This window comes from Hipposideros armiger, unplaced genomic scaffold (genome assembly GCF_001890085.2).
Source record: "Hipposideros armiger isolate ML-2016 unplaced genomic scaffold, ASM189008v1 scaffold_845, whole genome shotgun sequence".
NCBI classification, from domain to species: domain Eukaryota; kingdom Metazoa; phylum Chordata; class Mammalia; order Chiroptera; family Hipposideridae; genus Hipposideros; species Hipposideros armiger.
In genome coordinates this window covers 424,781-443,207 of record NW_017732195.1, presented here as the reverse complement: position 1 = coordinate 443,207, position 18,427 = coordinate 424,781, and the positions used below count along the sequence as shown (strand labels likewise).

The 18,427-nt window shown below is 34.2% G+C and overlaps 1 protein-coding gene across 2 annotated transcripts in view; it reads right to left on the bottom strand.

Moving 5' to 3' along the window:
• Positions 1-4,398: 4,398 nt before the first annotated feature.
• Positions 4,399-18,427, bottom strand: part of SLC35A3 (solute carrier family 35 member A3) — a 34,414-nt gene continuing 20,385 nt past the window's right edge. For both annotated transcript variants that reach the window (XM_019629357.1, XM_019629356.1), the window contains exons 3-8: positions 17,602-17,756; positions 17,401-17,523; positions 15,586-15,757; positions 12,705-12,823; positions 10,440-10,573; positions 4,399-8,048 (exon numbers count right to left, since the gene is read on the bottom strand). In XM_019629357.1, the coding sequence (XP_019484902.1) occupies positions 7,958-8,048; positions 10,440-10,573; positions 12,705-12,823; positions 15,586-15,757; positions 17,401-17,523; positions 17,602-17,756 (794 nt within the window). In that variant the 3' untranslated portion in view covers positions 4,399-7,957. The remainder of the gene's footprint in view (positions 8,049-10,439; positions 10,574-12,704; positions 12,824-15,585; positions 15,758-17,400; positions 17,524-17,601; positions 17,757-18,427) is intronic.

Sequence of the window (18,427 nt, the reverse complement as noted above, 5' to 3'; positions counted from 1 at the left end):
AGCAACTTGTCTGTTCCCCTTTCCCCAATTCCCCAATGCTGTTCCCATCCCCCAATTTAAAAAAAAAACACCAAAACTTAAAAAAAAAATTTTTCAAAATGAAAAGCTGGAGAAAATTTGAATTTTTTTTAAAAAAGGTCTTTAACAGGCCTACTTTGTGAGCACATGTAAATAACCCATGGATTATTAAAAACTAAGCTGGCAGAACCTGTCAGTATGATTGAAGCCCATAAAATGGTAATAATAGTATAAAAACAAAAACAAACCTGGCCTATAAAGTGAATGGAGACAAATATGAAGTAATGGGAATTTGGGGCATTATGCTAATTACATCCAAAGTAAGCTTTAAGTTTTAAAATTCTAGAATTCATAGCAATACTTCTGAAACAGACATAAAATGAAACATGGGCTCACTCACCTGTCATTTTCTGTAATCCTATCAGTCAGCCAAGAAATATTACTCTACCTTTGCTATACTGTTTGAATATATGTATTAGAAAAAGCAATTAGTATCATAAATTTTAACTATTGTAATTACTATTCAAGCAGAATAAAATAAAATAGAACATAATAAAACTTTAGCCTAAAGGAGAAAACTTAAACCCTCAATAATTAAGAAAACTTAAACCCTCAAGAAATCATGCCTGTATATGCATTGTCTTTTAAAAGAGCAAACACATAAACAAAGATATTCACTTAAAAATACACAAGTGAAGTTTGACTTAGCACATGTAACTAATCCTCTCAAATATTCTACATTTATAGTACAATTTACCAAGAGTATATTTTCAGATGATTACCCCCAAACATTTTAACATTATTTTAAATCTTCAGTGAGATCTACTTTAATAAAGGTGGAAGTAGGCCCGGCCGAGCGGTGCGTTGGTTAAGAGTTGGCTTGGGACACCAGCTCTGAGCAACAGGGCCCCGGTTCAAATGCCACATTAGGGCCAGTGATGCTGCGCCCTCTATAATTAAAATGGCGAACAACAGCTCGACCTGGAGCTGGGCTGCCATGAGTTTCCAGAGACAGCATAGGCTGCAGTGGAGCTGCAGTGGGCTCCCATAAGCTACCATGAGCAGCCGGCAGCTGACATGAGCTGCCAAGAGCCACCACGAGCGGCCGTCCAATGGCCAGCAACCAACTGCCTCACCCGGGAACAGCGCAATGATAACACCAACATGGGCCAGTGAAGCGATGTCCTCCACAACTAGACTGAAGAACAAAAGGATAGCAATTTGTCTGTTCCCTCCTCCAATTCCCCAATAAAATCTTTAAAAAAAAAAAAAAAGAGTTGGCTTGGGAGCGCGAGCTCTGAGCAGCAGGTTCGCTGGTTCAGTTCCCACATGGGCCAGTGACTCTGCGCCCTCTATAGCTAAGATTGTGAACAACATGGAGCTGGGCTACTGTGAATGGCCGGCGAGGGCATAGGCTGCCGTGAGCTACCGTGAGTATCCAACAGCCAGTGTGAGTGGCTGGCGGCTGGCAGCCGCCCGTGAGCTGCAGTGAGCAGCCCTCCAATGGCCGGTGACCGACTACCTCAGCTGGGAAGAGTGCAATGATCATAATACCAACATGGGCCGGTAAAGCGGTGTTCTCTACAACTAGACTGAAGAACAAAAGGATAGCAACTTGTCTGTTCCCCTTCCCTGATTCCCCAACACTGTTCTCTTCCCCCAATTCCCCAATAAAATCTTAAAAAAAAAAAAAAAGGAAGTATATATCTTGGGTAAACTCTTTTATTTCCAAAAAATACCATGTTGTTTTAGAGAAGTTATTTTAGCTTATTAGAAATCCTAAATGAAGAAATGCAAGTAAATGCATAAATGAAAAACAACTGATTACATCCAATGGGGGGCTGATACTTAACCCTAGTAAATGATGACTGGAAATGATCTAAAAATAGTAAAGCCCTACTGTGAGCCAAAGTAACAGTTGGTATCAGTTTTTTGTTGTTGTTCTTCCTTGTAATAGTAATGGTAAATGATAATTTAAAATTAGCTAAAATTGTTTGCTAATTGTTAGCAGAGATAAAAGGTTACAAGTCTTTAAATTTGTTGTTCTTTAAATATTGCAGCATTTTAAAAGTTGTAATTCAACATCAGAACTGAAAATTAAATGAATACTATGAGTATATGCTACTTAGGACTGTATCTGATTATAACCATGTTTTTCTACCCTTGAGTCATTTTTTATTCAGAATCATTTGACAAAACTTCTGAAATTAAAAATGGTCCCTCTAAACAATTGTCATTGCTTGTATCATCCTCATTAGTTCAGGAGACTATGTATAGGGAAAATGGTCACTGTGTAGTAAGGAATTTGGCCTTACACACCCAAAGAAAGCTCTGGCCTACATCTTTAGAAGGTCCCGTTATGAGTGCCTTTGTTATTCCTGATGGGCCCCTCAGACCACATCAGATAATTTGTGCTAACAGGATGACTCAGGGTGAGCCCCTGGAGCCTGATGGCATCCAGATCTCCAGGAAGGGGCACGGGTTAGACAGTGAGTTCAACCCGTGGGTAAAGAACCAATCAATCATGCCAAATATTATAATAAAGCTTCAATTAAAATCTGACAAGAAGCTTGGGTGAGCTTTTCTGGTTGGCAGTACTCTGTGTGGACTACCATACATTGTGGCCAGGAGTAGATAATACTGTCCATGACTCCACAGGAGTGGACAACTGGAAAGGATGACTTGAGTTTGGCCCTCCGATAGACTCAGCCCTCTGTGTCTTCCTTTCACTGGTTCTAATTTGTATTCTTTTTCTGTAATAAATGGATTTTAAGTGTAATAGCTTTCAGTGAGTTCTGTCTTTCTAGTGAATTATCAAACCTGAAGGTGTATTTGGGAAACCCCCGAATTTCAATCACCAAGACACTCTCTGCAATAGTATTATAGAATTTCAAATCTTTGGTATTTGAAGGTAATTATTTCCTCTTTGCTACTTTCTTTTCTGGAGTGTGTATGTAATCAGTCCTGCTTTGAAGGAATTCCCTTTTTGAGAACAGTAAGAAAAACCATTATGATTACTACTGCTGGTCACTCTGACTCTGTTGAACAGTAGTAGCACCTATCGTATAATACTTATATTATGAGGTGTATTTGCATAGCACTGGGATTTAAGGATTGTGATATATGATACTTTCAACAAAAGAAGTATTCCAGTACAAAAAAAATTAAAGGAGTGATTTTCATGAGAAGATTCCAAAGAAAAGTATACATTTTTAAAATGCTGAGATTCTTATATTAGTGATCTCTGAAAATACCTAAAGCATTCTATATAAGGCCACTTCCTCTATATTGCTTATCATTTGCTCTCTATGCATTGAATTGATAAACACAGAAATGCAATTATATCCAAATTATAAAGAAATTATATACCAATTACTATAATTACTTAATCATGAGGCTAGCAAAGAAATAATTTTCTTGGGGCCGGCCGAGTGGCGCGATGGTTAAGAACTCGCTTGGGATGCCAGAGGACCCCGGTTCGGATCCCACATATGAGGGCCAGTGACACTGCCCTCCACAGCTAAGATGCTGAACAACAGCTTGACCTGGAGCTGGGCTGCCATGAGTCGCCGGCGACGGCGTGGGCTGCAGCCTTGTGGCAGTGGGTTGCCATGGGCTACCGTGTGTAGCCAGCAGCCAGCGTGAGCGGCCAGCAGCCGCAGTGAGCGGCCGTCCAGAAGCCGGCGACTGATCTGCCTCGCCAGAGAAGAGCGCAATGAGGGTGCCAACTTGGGCCAGTGAAGCAACGTCCTCCACAACTAGATTGAAGAACAAAACGACAGCAACTTGTCTGTTCCCCTTTCCCCAATTCCCCAGCACTGTTCCTATCCCCCCAATTCCCCAATAAAAAAATCTTTAAAAAAAAAAAAAAAAGAAATAATTTTCTTAAAGCAAATTTTAGGCTGTTGTCATCATACATGTAGAGAAATTCTAAGTAGTTTAAATAAAACCCTGTCTTTCATGCTAAGAGCATAGGCTAGAAAAAAGATCACACATTATAAAAGTAACTAAAGAGGTAGGGAAAAGATCAGTGAGTCATTTTTGATATACACAGACTAATTCATGGGTTAAATCAGACACAGGTGAATAGGGAAATAAGGAACTATAGGAAGAAATTTACAGAGTTAATTATGAAAATAATCTATTTCCATAAATCTAGGTAATAACTAGATACCAAAAAATGACAAAGAAACTTATCAATTTAAAAAAAGTCATTTAACAAAAAACCATTTATACATTCCCTGGAATTACATCATAAAAAATTTAAATATACAAATTACATTCCCAAACTCAAAAGAATCTTTCTAAACAAATAAAATACAGACATATAGACAAATTCAGAATCTAAATCATTAAAATTTTTTTTTAAATCACAGTAAATTATATCTTGTGTAATAAGAAATAAAACAAAAAACTGAGAGTTACATACAATTGTTAACGTTTCAAAAGCTCAATGATGGAGCAATGGTGACATTATTTATTTAAATAAGTACTATTCACTAATGCCTGTGTAATATACCTACTTTAATATTCTGTTAGATAATGAATTTAAAGAGCAATGTTGAAACAACCAAAAAATTGAATTATAGTTATTCTTAAAAACATCCTAATTTTGCCCATGTGTCCTAAGTTGTGAATTACAGTAATATCCTCCAGGAAAAGTCAGGTATTTTGGTAAAGCAAGGCACATAGGACCAGATTTTGATAAAGGTGCTTTTTCTTTGGTCCTGTAATTACTTTAAATATGCTACATATTCTAGAGACTCTTAAGATGATTTTTGATATAGTATAAATAACTTTTAAAAACATTTTCTCATGTAAAGCATGCATCCACATGTAATTAAATATTATAACAATGACAGTGTAAATGAGCAATGCTAAACCCTGTTTTAAAAAAAGAACTCAGTTGAATGACTATACAATGACATTTTAAAAGTCCAATAATTTGATATGTAGGGAAAGTATCAATTCTTAAGAATAGTCAGCATTACACTAAGTCTACTGAGCACAAAGTCAATTAGTTTCCTTTCAGAATCTGTCTCCTTAGAACCTAGTTTAAATATCAAACTACCTTTCCTTTTATGAAATTTGGACATTCAATATAAATTGATGTAAATATTTAAATTTTGCATCTCTAAACTACCTACATTTTCCATCATAAAAATAGCCTACAACTTCTCTAAAATCTCTTATTACAGAATTGATAATATTACTGCGGTGAAACATTTCAAACTTTTATTCACAAATACAATATTCTCAATTTTTAATAGAATTATAATTGGCATTTTTCTCCCATGAATTAGCACATTTTTATAATGAACAAGTAGTTGAGAGATAAGTATAAGAATAATCAAGGAGTCATCATAAAAGATTAATACAATAAGGCTTTTGGAGGTCATCAAAACACACCACATACACAAGAAACTGGCATTATCTGCAATATATGACATGATCTAAGATACTGACTAATCTTCTCAAATATGATTATTTCTTTATGAATTAAAAGTTATAAACTATACAACCCAATTTCTAATATTATATTTTCAAACCTACTAGAAAAGCAAACTAAAAAATTGCTTTGAAAATATACTTTAGACTATTTTCTCCTTTCTCACTTACTCTTGATTCTAATTTTATAAACTTTGTTGGGAATCTTGAAAACTGTGTTATTTTGGACACTTGAAAATATTTTATTACTGTAACTACCGTGTCTGATATCCAATCATGCGCTTTTATCATTTTTTGAAGTGTTAAAATAGGGGCACTCTAAATCTGAATTAATTGTGAATGCATACTGAACTAATACATAAGTATCCAACCAGTACTTCTTGTGAGCTGAACATAAATCTTTATATTTAGTCTTGAATTCTGTGTATTTGCTGGATTTAGATTTCACTTAAGTGTAGGTAGTAAGATGTAAGTCTGAATGTTGTTACAGTCTAAAAACACCATGCTTGAAATGTGGTACAGTTATTAAACAAATACTCCGAAAGGTATTTTTACTTGGTTATTGAAACTCATTAAGTCAGGCTTCCAGAAAGTTTGTTTAGTGCCAATTTGGAATTACCAGCAAAATGATTTAAAATACTTTGTAATTTTAAACACATTTAAAGTCTGGATGAAATAAACTAGGCCTGTGTCCTGTAGAGATGAGGTTTGAATCAGCAAAGTAACACAGCCAATCCTAATTAGCCAAGAGTATTCAAGTTTGTAAAGTAGTGTTTTTGGGCCAAATTCTGTTCAACAAAATCCATTAGAACAATATAAAAATATTTAGTTTTTACAGTTTTTATAGCAGTAGAACAGACTTAAAAATAAAGTATGAATGAAAAAATAAAATACTTCTTATACTCAATAGGTAATTCTGTCTAGCCAAAAATTAAATTAAACCCACATTCCAATTTTAGAAAGTATTTTTGACCACCAATTCATCTTATCATTTCTGCTGTATTCTCTCTCTCTTGAACCAATTTATTAAATAACTCATGTAATTTGTAAATTTGTAAAACTTCAACTCCAGCGCTAATGAAAATGGGAAAGAAACCACTATTTTTAATCCAAGTGGTGGCTCCTTCCCAGCAACCTTTGCAGGGCCACAGAAAGGGAACCTGGAACTCAGCGACTTCTCCCAGACATGTGATCGCGGGGACAGTGGGTTTATGAGAGGCCTATGAAGTTCTGAACAGCCTTGCATTTATAGTTTTAGTGCCTTTTAAAATAAGGTAATATATTCGCTTCTCGGTCTTTTGGCTAAGATCAAGTGTAAAATAAGGTAATATCATGGCAACCTGGAATGTCTCCAAGAAAAGTCATTTTGGTCTCAATTCATTGACATCAGATGTCAATGAATTTTTTTTTTCATTGACTACTATTTTTTTTTTTTTGGTGGTTTTGTCAACAGTTATAGATTAAAGGAAGTTTTTACAGATCAATGAGTGAAATACTCATTTGAAAACATTCTACGTGTGCACAGTACATGCTTTGATAGTTCAAAATTCTCCAAATGGAGATATTAGACAATAATAATTTTATTTTAAATTATTAAAGGAGTATTTAATACCTTTAAATTACATATTAATTTAATGGAAATTAACACACACAGAAATTTAACTTAAAGTAATACTAAGGATTTATCTGGTTTACAGAAAAGATTTGGAAATAAGAGGTTAAGGACAAACTCCATTAGTGTAAAAGTCATTGGCTACTATCTAGCACAGGAGCCACGGGACTGCTTTTGGCAGTTTCGGAACACTTAAAAGATCTTAAAATGGAGATGGAGAAACAGATGTGTGTATTCTCTACATGAAATTTAAATATGAATTTTGTTCTCTGACAAATCAGACCCAAAATGTTACTTTATCAATTTTTATATAGTTGAACAAATAATATTTAGCAATTCTTTATTTAGTAATCTTTTGTATAAATATAAAAATCTCAGATAAGTGAAAATGTTTTTCAGATCAAACTTGTATTTCTTCATAGCTTTACAGGTAATAATAATTTTCAAACTTTGAATATTCCATGTGATTTGATCTATCTGTACAGAAAGAGTAAGATTAAAAAACATTTAATAAGATTAAATAGATCTAATTTGCAGAAATTGGTATCTGACATTTGTTGTGTGTGTGCTGTTATAAAGACTGCATAGGACATTTCTGCAGCAGTCAAAAAGGTAAAATCTTCTTAAACTCAGATTTCAAGTTTCCTCCAATAATTCTAATACCTAGAAATACTTTCAAGTTTTGATTTCTAAGATGCAATAGGTATTTTGTTACATATATACATATTTTATCCTTAAACTTTATATTTTCAAACCATTTGAACGATATGATCAGATTCAGCATGATACCTTCTTAGAATTTGTAGAAGTCTTCTGTGTAAGTTTAACATCGACATTCCTAGTGCACCATTGTGAAAACCAGTTAAAGACAGTATTCGACTATGCTTTAGTGGGATTTCCTGCAGGTTTGGGATCATAACCATATAGGAAAGTAGCTGCTATTACAAGGATGGCTCCAAGGAAAAAGACACTAAATGAATGAAGAAAAATGAAAAAGAGAAAATCAAATTAAAAGCAAAACAAGTTCCTTTTTCTTTACTATAAAAACAAGTATAATTTGGGAAAAAATATCCCAGTAATATGGCTAACAAATATTGTGTACTTCCAAGTATTCAGCTGAGTGTTTTACATGCATTTAGTTCTCATTTAGATCTCACAACAACCCTGTGAGGAAGAGTAGTATTGTTCTCATTTTTTAATATATGAGGAAACAGGTTTAGAGAGCTTAAGTAATTTGCTTAAAGTCCCCCAGCTCTAGTCTAAGTGGATGAGGGGATTCAAATCCAGGTATTTCTGACTCCAGAGCCTGCACTTGCATTCACTTCACTATACTGTCTCCCAAAGCAAAGATGTTTTAAATGTATTTCATCTTTATATACCTTTTGCCTGTAATACATTGAATAATAAGACCTCATTTTTTAAATATTTGGAAATATAAAGGGAAAATTGCATTCTTTTCAATCAAATGAAGTTCAGTTTAAAATCCAAGGTAGCAATAAGCAAAACTCAGGACCAATTTTTATAAGATGCTTTATGAAAGGAAATAAGGTTAAATACAGGGAGACTTGCTTTCTTCTTTATTTTTTAATCTATCCATAGATATTACCTTACTATAAACTGGAAATGAACTTAAACTGTAATACCAATCTTTGCTTTTAACATGTATATTCTTCAAAATGCCGTTAAAGGGACATGAATTAGTCTTTGCTTAAAAGTTTCTATTAACAGTTCTTCAAAGTTGCTACCCTACTTTAAAAACAACAGACAAGAGGGCCGACTGAGTGGCTCAGTTGGTTAAGAGCTCGCTCAAGAGTGTAAGCTCTGAGCAACAGCGGTTTGATTCCTGGCCTGAGCTAAACTGCCAATAGGGGGCAGGATGGCTCAGCTAAAAAAAAAAAAAAAGAAAAACAAACAAACAAACAAACAAAAACAACAGACAAAACATTTGTTCTGAAAAGGAAAGAGATCACTACTCCTTCTGACATAAAGGGCCCTTCCTAATTGGAAGCCTCATCTCCCACGCTCCACCTCTCCTAGCCTATAACTCAGCCTCTCCATTCAGTGAACACACAGCGCCTTTCAGGACAGTGTCCTTGGAAATGATATTCCCTTTGCCTGCAACACCTTTTCTTCCAAGAAAATTGCTTATTCCTAACATCTCAGGTCTAAGGTCTCTCAGATTCACTCCCCTCTGCAGAGTTACGCTGTACCACCTATCACTGTATTAAATAATACATTATTTATTTGCTCCCTTCTCAACCATGTACTTCTCCTCATTGTTGCCCCACACTTGAGGGAGCTCAATAATTATGTTATGATAAACATCTAGTGCTGACTTGATGCATATGGGGCATCTTTTTGTGCAACCTTCAAAAGCCTGGAATGCAGGTGCACATATAAGATGAAAATAACAACTTTCTGTAATGTATCTTGAAGAAAATTACTATCGTAAGAATATTTGGTATTATTCACACTTTGAATAAGCTCCTGACTGAAAACTTTGTTAGTCATTATGACCTTGTCTTGGCTTTCTGCAACTCTGGAAATGCACATAATCACATGCTCAGCCGAAAAGTTGTCTGATCCAGCTTTCTACCCACTCCAGGAATCCAATCTATCGTTATCTCTAACAGGATCTACTAGAATACCTAATAATGTCAGGAAACTCCTGCGTCTCAAGCCAGCTATTTTTAGATGGTTCTGAGAAAAAACATTTTTGTTAAAAAAATTAGGGAAAAAAACCTATCAGGATTTAATGATTATTTCAAGGATTTGAACCCCTCTTTCTAACAGAATTGTGTACATAACTTCCAGTGCTACCTGGATCATACTGTTAAAATACATGACACTACAGTCCTGGGTCTCCTGCGTCACCCACCATTCCTTGCGCCAGTCCTTTCCAAACCACTCTTCTTTCTGTCACCACTTAATATTTTTCATGAGCCACCTTCTCTACATAAACTCTTCACTTCAAGAATGTCAACCACTCTTCCAGCTTTAGCTATATAAATTCTGCATTTAAAATGTCATCATATGACTTATTTTATGACTTAAATAACTTTTTCATATGACTTTTATATCACCTTCCATATGACTTTGTATTTTGGGGAAAAAACCCATTCAGATCTATTGGGAAAATTGTGCCCATCCAAATATGTGTAAAAAACGTTCTAGTATAAGATTCTTTTGTGCATTTAGTTTAAAATTTTCTCTAAAAAGTAGTTAAATGGATCTTTTACTGTATTTCCATGATTCTTCAAAAGTTGTAATAGAACAAAATTTTTCAGATCAGATCTTATGAAGGACTCTTATTTTTCTATATACTTTTGGAGATTTAAAGAAATAGAAAAGAAGATATTACCTGGTTGGCACAAAATCTTGTAGCCAAAAATAGGATATCAGTGTTGATAATATTATGGATAAAGAGGTTGCAAATCCTTTTAAAATATTATCCGCATACTTTATAACAGCAGCTATTACAAGGCCTCCAAGTGCCTGCAGAAATTTTAAAGGTTATTTTAAAAAACAAACATATATAAAACTACTTTTCAAAACAATGTTATTACTCAATGAAGCTTTATGCTTTTGCCCTATAAATTTAATCCCATTATAGTACCGCATTTTGCCGTGTATAATGCACTTTTTGCCCAAATTTGTGAGGGAAAAATAAGGATGTGCATTATACATGGGTAGTACTAACATCATATCTATATAAATGTTTTTAATTATTTTATTTATGCTTATGAGTTAAAAGTGGAACTCTAGAAATCAATAATGATATCTGCATGCAAAATAATACTCTGGAATACGATAATTGGTTTTGTTGAACTTATGACAAACTTGCAACAACGAAGAGTTCTTGGCCTTCTATGATGCATAAATATCATAAATTTGTCACCACTACAAAAAATTTCTTGTACCTTGTATCTGTTCTTGTGTTTTGTAATTATTTGTTATATAAAATTTCTTGTACCATAATGTTAAAAAATAAATGCTAAAATTCCTTTATAATACAAAAAATAAGTACCTAAATGTAAACAAATAAAAAATTGAATTAAAACATTTAAATGAAAGATTTTTTTCTCCTGAAAGTTTGGGCCAAAAATGTGGGTGCATTATACATGGGAATGCATTATACACGGAAAAATATAGTAACTGATTTTTTATTAAACATCTGTTACAACCAATAGCTTTATAGGTTTTTGTTCAATGGCCCTCTTATTTCAAAAGGTATCTGATAAAGTAACTACCAGCTTAAGCTGCAGTTTGTTATAATCGACTTTGATGATATAATGAAGTTTGTTATAATGGAGTTTGACGATATCCTCATCCAATTTAGTAAATGAACATCACTTGTTCAGACAAATATGGTAAGATTGGTCACACTGCTTAGTGAAATATTTTTACTTTTGATTAAAAATAAACTGTAACTTGAAAGTTATTTTACTAACCTCTCAATAGTTTCCTAACTTCACTTTCTTTCTCTATTTTCTCCCCATTCTAATCCAACTTTCATTGCTGTCAGATTACTTTTCCTAAAGCAGTTTTACTGGTTCTCTTTAAGAATGTCGAACGAACTTTCTACCAAATAGCTCCCAAATTCCAATTGTGGTTACTTAAACAATGAGGTTTACCACACCTCACAGAGTTTTGTTTTCTGCCAAATCCTACTTACCAGCTCCCAAATCTGGGCCTTAACAACCTTCACTGCACCACTTCAGATGACAGGAACTTTATTAGAGAAAGTCACAAATCATGTCTGAGCTTACTACAAATTGATGTTTGAGTTCAAACACTTCTTCCCAATGTACTTATCCATCTAGTTACTCCTGTTGAATCCCTCATACCAACTGTACCAAACCTTTTTTATTTTACTCAAGTTTCAGCCACTTCTTAAGACAACAAGGCTTCCCTCTTTATTAGAAGGAAAGCCATTATAAACTCTAACTTCAAATTTTCTCTGAATTTTCACTTATTCTTGTCTCCTTTTCTCTTGTTTAAAGATAGAATTACCCTTCCTGCTTTCAAAACACAACTATCCTTTGCCACCTTCACCCACTTCCATAAAAAGCCTTGCTCCTCACAGCTTCAAATACCTCTACAGAAAGGCTTTGTGAAGGCAGTGACTTGTTTTTCCATCTTTATACCGACCGAGTACTCAGTAATTAGTTTTTTATTAATGAAATTGCTCAACCCTTGAACTATTTCAAGTAATAAACTGAGGTGACTTGACAGGAACATTCTACCATGTCACTACAATATGAGGCTATAAACTGTTCCAGATTTAAATATCTAGATCTGCTTCTTCAGTCTGAATGGGCTGACCTACACAATGATGACAACTGTAGAAAAATCAAAGGTATACTTGCCCTCAGCTTCAACTCTTTTACTCTTAAACTTGCATTTTCATTAAGTTAAATTTAAATACCAGAGTTAATTCATGTCCCCTTTTGAAAGTAAGTTTTCATTATGGCATTAAGACCAGTTCTACTTTAACTCCCCTGAATAAACTAGATGCAATGAGAGCACTAACAGGAGGGACTTTTTTACCCTCCAATCAGTGGCTACTTTGATTACATTAAAATAAAGTTTATTAGCATTAAATATAAAACTTTAAATGCTTTACCTGAAGAATAACAACTATCCATGTCAGTCGGTTATATCCCTGAAAAAATCCATTCTTTGATACCAATTCTCCATCATAAATGTATACACCCATTAATCCAAATATACTCCCAAAGAAACCTAAAAAAAGGGGGGGAATGTTTATGTCATATGTCATTTAGTTTCTCTGGAGAGATATTTGTCCATTGACATTCCAAATAATTTTATACTTTTCTTTTTGGGTAAAATTTGACTACTTTTAAAATGTCCTATTTGGCTATTTATATAAACTTAACAAAAGTATACTTAGTACTACATAGTGGCTGTAAAACAAAGACATGAGAACATAAAAAAAGAACAGAAATTATCGATCCTGGAGCATTAAAAAATATAATGCAGGGCCGGCCGAGTGGCGTGTTGGTTAGGAGTTGGCTTGGGACGCCAGCTCTGAGCAGCAGGGCTCCGGTTTGGATTCCAAATGAGGGCCAGTGACGCTGCGCCCTCTACAGCCAAGATGCTGAACAACAGCTCGACCTGGAGCTGGGGCTGCTGTGAGTCGCCAGCAACGGCACAGGCTGCAGTGGGGTTGGCTGGCAGCGGGTGTGAGTTTTTGTGAGCTGCCGTAAACGGCTGTCCAGTGGCCAGGGAGCAAATGCCTCACCCAGAAAGAGCAACATTATAACACCAACATGGGCCTGTGAAGCTACGTCCTCCACAACTAGACTGAAGAACAAAAGGACAGCAACTTGTCTGTTCCCCTTCCCGATTCTCCAACGCTGTTCCCCTCCCCCAATTCCCCAATAAAAATCTTAAAATAAAATACACATACATACACACACACACACACACACACACACACACGGCACATAAATTACATGACTACATGGCTATCCCGTTCAAATATTTATGAAAGGTTCACTTTGGGCATATTTCAATGTTTCTTCCTATTGCTAGATCTAGATTTTCATATATTCACATTCATAACTACAGACACAAAAGCTCAGCTATGTGGCATACCTGTTTTCCTTATTAAAAAGTTCTGAAAGTACAATACGTAATATCCAAAAAAAGCAGAGCTAAGAAATAGTCATTCGTAGGCAACATAAGAATCTGTCGTTACTGAAGTCTTCCTGTTTGAGAACGTCAGCTCAGTGAGAGCAGAAACTGTCTTATTCACTGCTGAATCCCTTACCTCTACCACAGAGCTTATCATGTGACTACTGGATATAAGAGATTCCAGGAGCAATCCTAAACTGGGAATGAGGTCATGGATGCCTACAGGGGCCACCTCTTAGGGGCAGTCTCTGGTAAGATATGCATTCAAAGAGGTCAAGGCAACACAATTTGTTTTTTATAAAGCTATAACTAATCAAAGTATTCCACAATGGAAAGGAACTGAAAGGGATGTGAAACGTTCTTTCCAAAATTATATTTATGCCAACCCTATAGTTTTAATATGCCTAATTTCCAACACAAAAGTATTACTGGCATAATACAAAGTTATAAAAATAGATACTTTCAAGGGTGTTATTTTTTTGTTATAAAAATAACACTCAAAAATTAAAGAAAATGTATACAGTACAGAAGGATGCATATATGTCAGTATGTACAGATCTACTGTAGTCTTTCTATCAGCTGCATAATATTCCATTGTATGAATATGAAATACGTATATAACACCATGTGCCACGAATTGTTCTAAGGGCTTTACGTATGTTAATGAACAACCTTATGAGAACTCGCTTGTCCATTTTGTAGATGAAGAAACAGAACCAGAGTGAAGTTAAACTTGCCCGAGCACACACAGCTGCTAAGTGACAGACTCAGGATTTGAATCCAGGCAGTATGGCTCTGGAGACCATGATCTTAACTACCACACTATTTGATCACATTAGTAATTTATATAACCAGTCTTCTAAATGTTTTCTATTTTTTACAATTGTAACCAATGCTGAAATGAATAATCTGAACATCTATCTTCGTGCTCTTGTGCAAATATATCTATTGGATAAATTCTTATCCAGATGGGGAATTTTTACAACAGTCTCTATTTAAAATTTTGTTAAAAATTCTCAAATTGAGATCCAGTAAGGTTATACCAGTCTATACTCCTAACAAACACAGGTTAATAAGAATTCCTGTTTCTATACTCTCTAACATTAGATCTTATCAATTTGCTAATCTTTGACAATTTGATGTTTTAAAAAATGCTGTACATTGTTTCAATTTATGTTTTTGTAACTTTTGTGTTATCTATAACCTATTTATGTATCCTTTTCAAAACTTTGAGTCATCTTACCATTATTAGATTGTGTTATAAGGTCAAACCAAAGAATAAGAAATTCATGTAGTACCATAGAATGATCAATTCTGACCTGTCTTTAATTTTTATCTTACAATTCAGTTAAATTTTGGGCAACTCACACAAACCTTGAATATTTCTTTTTTTTCTGATATTTGCATATTTATGTAAATAGCTAACATCAATGCTTACTATATGCAAGGCATTTTATTCTAAATACTTTACATGTATTATCTCCTTTAATCCTCATAGCAACATATGAAGTAATATAATTAAGTAATTTTATAGATGAGCAAATACGTAAGTTATTTGCAACATCTTCCAGCAAAAACATAGCAACCGAGGATAAAGTAATTAAGGCTCTAAATGCTGAAGACAGAAACAGGTTACAAACACCTTTATGAAACAGACCTAAAATTCCGTATTCTTGAATAAAAGGCGTTCATTTAAAACAAAATTTTCAAAAGGCTCAAATTTTGTGAGATTACCTGGATCAACAGCAGATTTTATGAAAGGACATTTATTTAAAGATATATAGAAATCTTTAAATATAACAATATAGTCACTTTTAAAATAATATTACAAAATACTTAAAACTTACCAAGTTGAATGTTTCTTATCCACACAGATTGTTTGGTTTCTTTTAAGATTTTCTCAAAGTAAACCCCAGCAAAGCCACTTGAAAAACATGCTGTGAGAACTGCCATGAGGCCTACAAACTGGGAGCCAGCTGAAAGTTCCTTAGAATCAAGCTCCTGGGAGTCTGAAGGCCACTGAGCAAAAAGAAAATAAAACTGAAGTTTAATTCCTGTAATATTTTGTAAGGTGCATATTTAGAACCCACTTGTACACCTATAGATAAAAATACAACCAATACCATTCTTGGGGATTGCAGAGGAGAGCTTTTGAAAGACAACCTTAGAATCTTTTTCCCCCAAACTGATATTACTGTTATAACTTATAATTTCAAAAAAAATAAAATACCCTAAAAAAGAAAAACAACGAGCAAATGTACAGATACACAAAAAAGCCTCTATAACCACCTGAACTTTAGAAATTCAGTGTGTGAAGTATGGAGCAGCAAAAATGAGTCTGGAGTTGACAGTGCATCATAGAAAGTCCTTACGGTATCATGCTCACCGTCCTGAGCTAAATTTAACCTGTACATCAGTGTTCCCGAAACCAGTTATTTGTTTATCGTCTTCATGTTTTTTGAAAAATTTATGTTCAACCTGACTATTAATTACTTGGTATTTTAAAATACCTCATTTAAAAAAATGTAATACCTACTCTAGCTTATCCTAAGCAATATCTATAAAAATACGGTTTTAAAATAAATACTAAAAATACTTATTCAAAAACAATAATAATAAAACAATAAAAAAAAGAAAAACTATTTATTCAAGGTAGATACACTACACTCTGGGGAGAGATGAGGAGCCGGCCTCTGAATGGCAGGAAACTGACATGACTGGATCTGTTTTTAGATCAATCACAATGGTGGTTAATGGAGGCTTTGTTTAGGGGGATGGGGAAGACTGAAGTGAAAAGAAATCAGTGAGGAGGCAATAGACCATGAGAAACAAAGAAGGCATGAACTGGGGAAGTGGTAGCAGACACAGAGAAGGATAGAATTAAGAAGTGTTAGAAAGCAAAATCAGTCAAGTCTTAGTGATTGATTTGATGTACAGGCAGAAGGAAGAGACTAGGACAATGCTCAGATTGAGTAAAAATGACTGAAAAAAAATAGAAACAAGAACAGGTTTAGTAGGGAAGAGGTAGTTTAGTTCTGGATATGCTTAATTTTTAAGGTTTATTGAACAACCAAGCAAAGATGTGCAACAGCCTTTTAGATATACAAATCTGAAACTACAAGTCATAAAGAGTTGCCTACACAGTCCAAGGAGCCGTCAGCATGAAACATTAATGAAAACCTCCAGAAAGGATGAAATTTCCAAAAATAAGGACATAATTTAAGAGAAATAACAAGCCTACCAGCAACCCTTTATCTAAAGGTAGTATCAAGGAAGACGATCCCAGGAAGGGAACCAATAAGGAATCATTAGAAAGATGTAAGAAGAACCAGGCAAGAACAGTATCAAGGAAGCTGACAGACAATAAGAAGGGGATGATTAATAATCTCAAATGCTCCAGATATCCAGTAAAATCAGCTTTTGTTTTACATGCAGTGTCATATTTCCCCAGCTAGACTGTTCTTTATGTCAGATCCTTTGATTTTTATATATTTCTTTGTATCAGTTACAGTCCAATGTAGTATCTTGCTCAAAGGAAGCCCTCAAAATATGTCAGTTGTGAGAATAAGCATGTTTAAATAAATAATAGTCCCATATTCTCCATACACAATAAGGTTTTGAAACTGATAAAAATGAAAGGTATACTTATCTTGAATAGTTACCTGTACAAAAGCAACTCCTGTCATCAAAATTACTAGGGAGAGCCACTGGTACACACCTAATTTTTTACTAAGCATAGACACAGAAAATAGTGCCGTCGTAAGAATTTTCAACTGATACGTGACCTGAAAAAGAAAAACAGCTAATATTAATGTTTGTTGGTTTGTTTCTTAAAAAGACAACTAGAAATGTATTTTAAGTACCTGATAAGTAGCTGCATCTAGATTTGACAATGCCACATAGAGCAAATTATTCTGAAGAGTATATATCCCCGATGGAATAGCAAGTTTAAGCGTTTCCATAGGTTTATTAAGAATTTCATCATGTAGTATTCGATTCAGTGATCTTAGACTACATTCTAGAAAAAACATGAAATGAGCAAAATCAGTAATTAAGTAACTTTGAGTAAATTACATAACCTCTGTCAAGGCCTCAGTTTTCTCACCTGTAAAAAAACGCAAATTGGGCAACATGTTAAGATACTTTAGGTCTAAAATATAGCTTTAATAATGCTAATTTTTAAATGTTAAATATTATAAGATAGCATATTAAGAAGAGCATTATCTTTATATTCTTTCATCAGGAAATACAATCATACTGAATAAATATATATATTTATGCACATATGCAATGTATTTATAGCCAAAAGCTCAAAGTGTTAGTTTGTCAACCAAGCATTCTTATATTGTAGAAACATTATAAAAATTTGTATTTTAAGCATTCCATTTTATCATCATCAATTCATACCAATTGATAATTGTGAAGACTTTAATTATAAAAAGAAGGTAAATCAGTTAAGGGGTGAGTCTGGTTGCAAACAGAAAACCCAACCGACCATGGCTCAACCCCATAGGGATTTGTTTCAAATACCATGAGTCCAGGTCCAAAGCTGCTACAGCTGCTCAGTGATGACATGAGGTACCTAAGCCCACACGTGTTTCTCTCTCTCTCTCTCTCTCTCTCTCTCTCTCTCTCTCTATATATATATATATATATATATATATATATATATATATATATATATATATA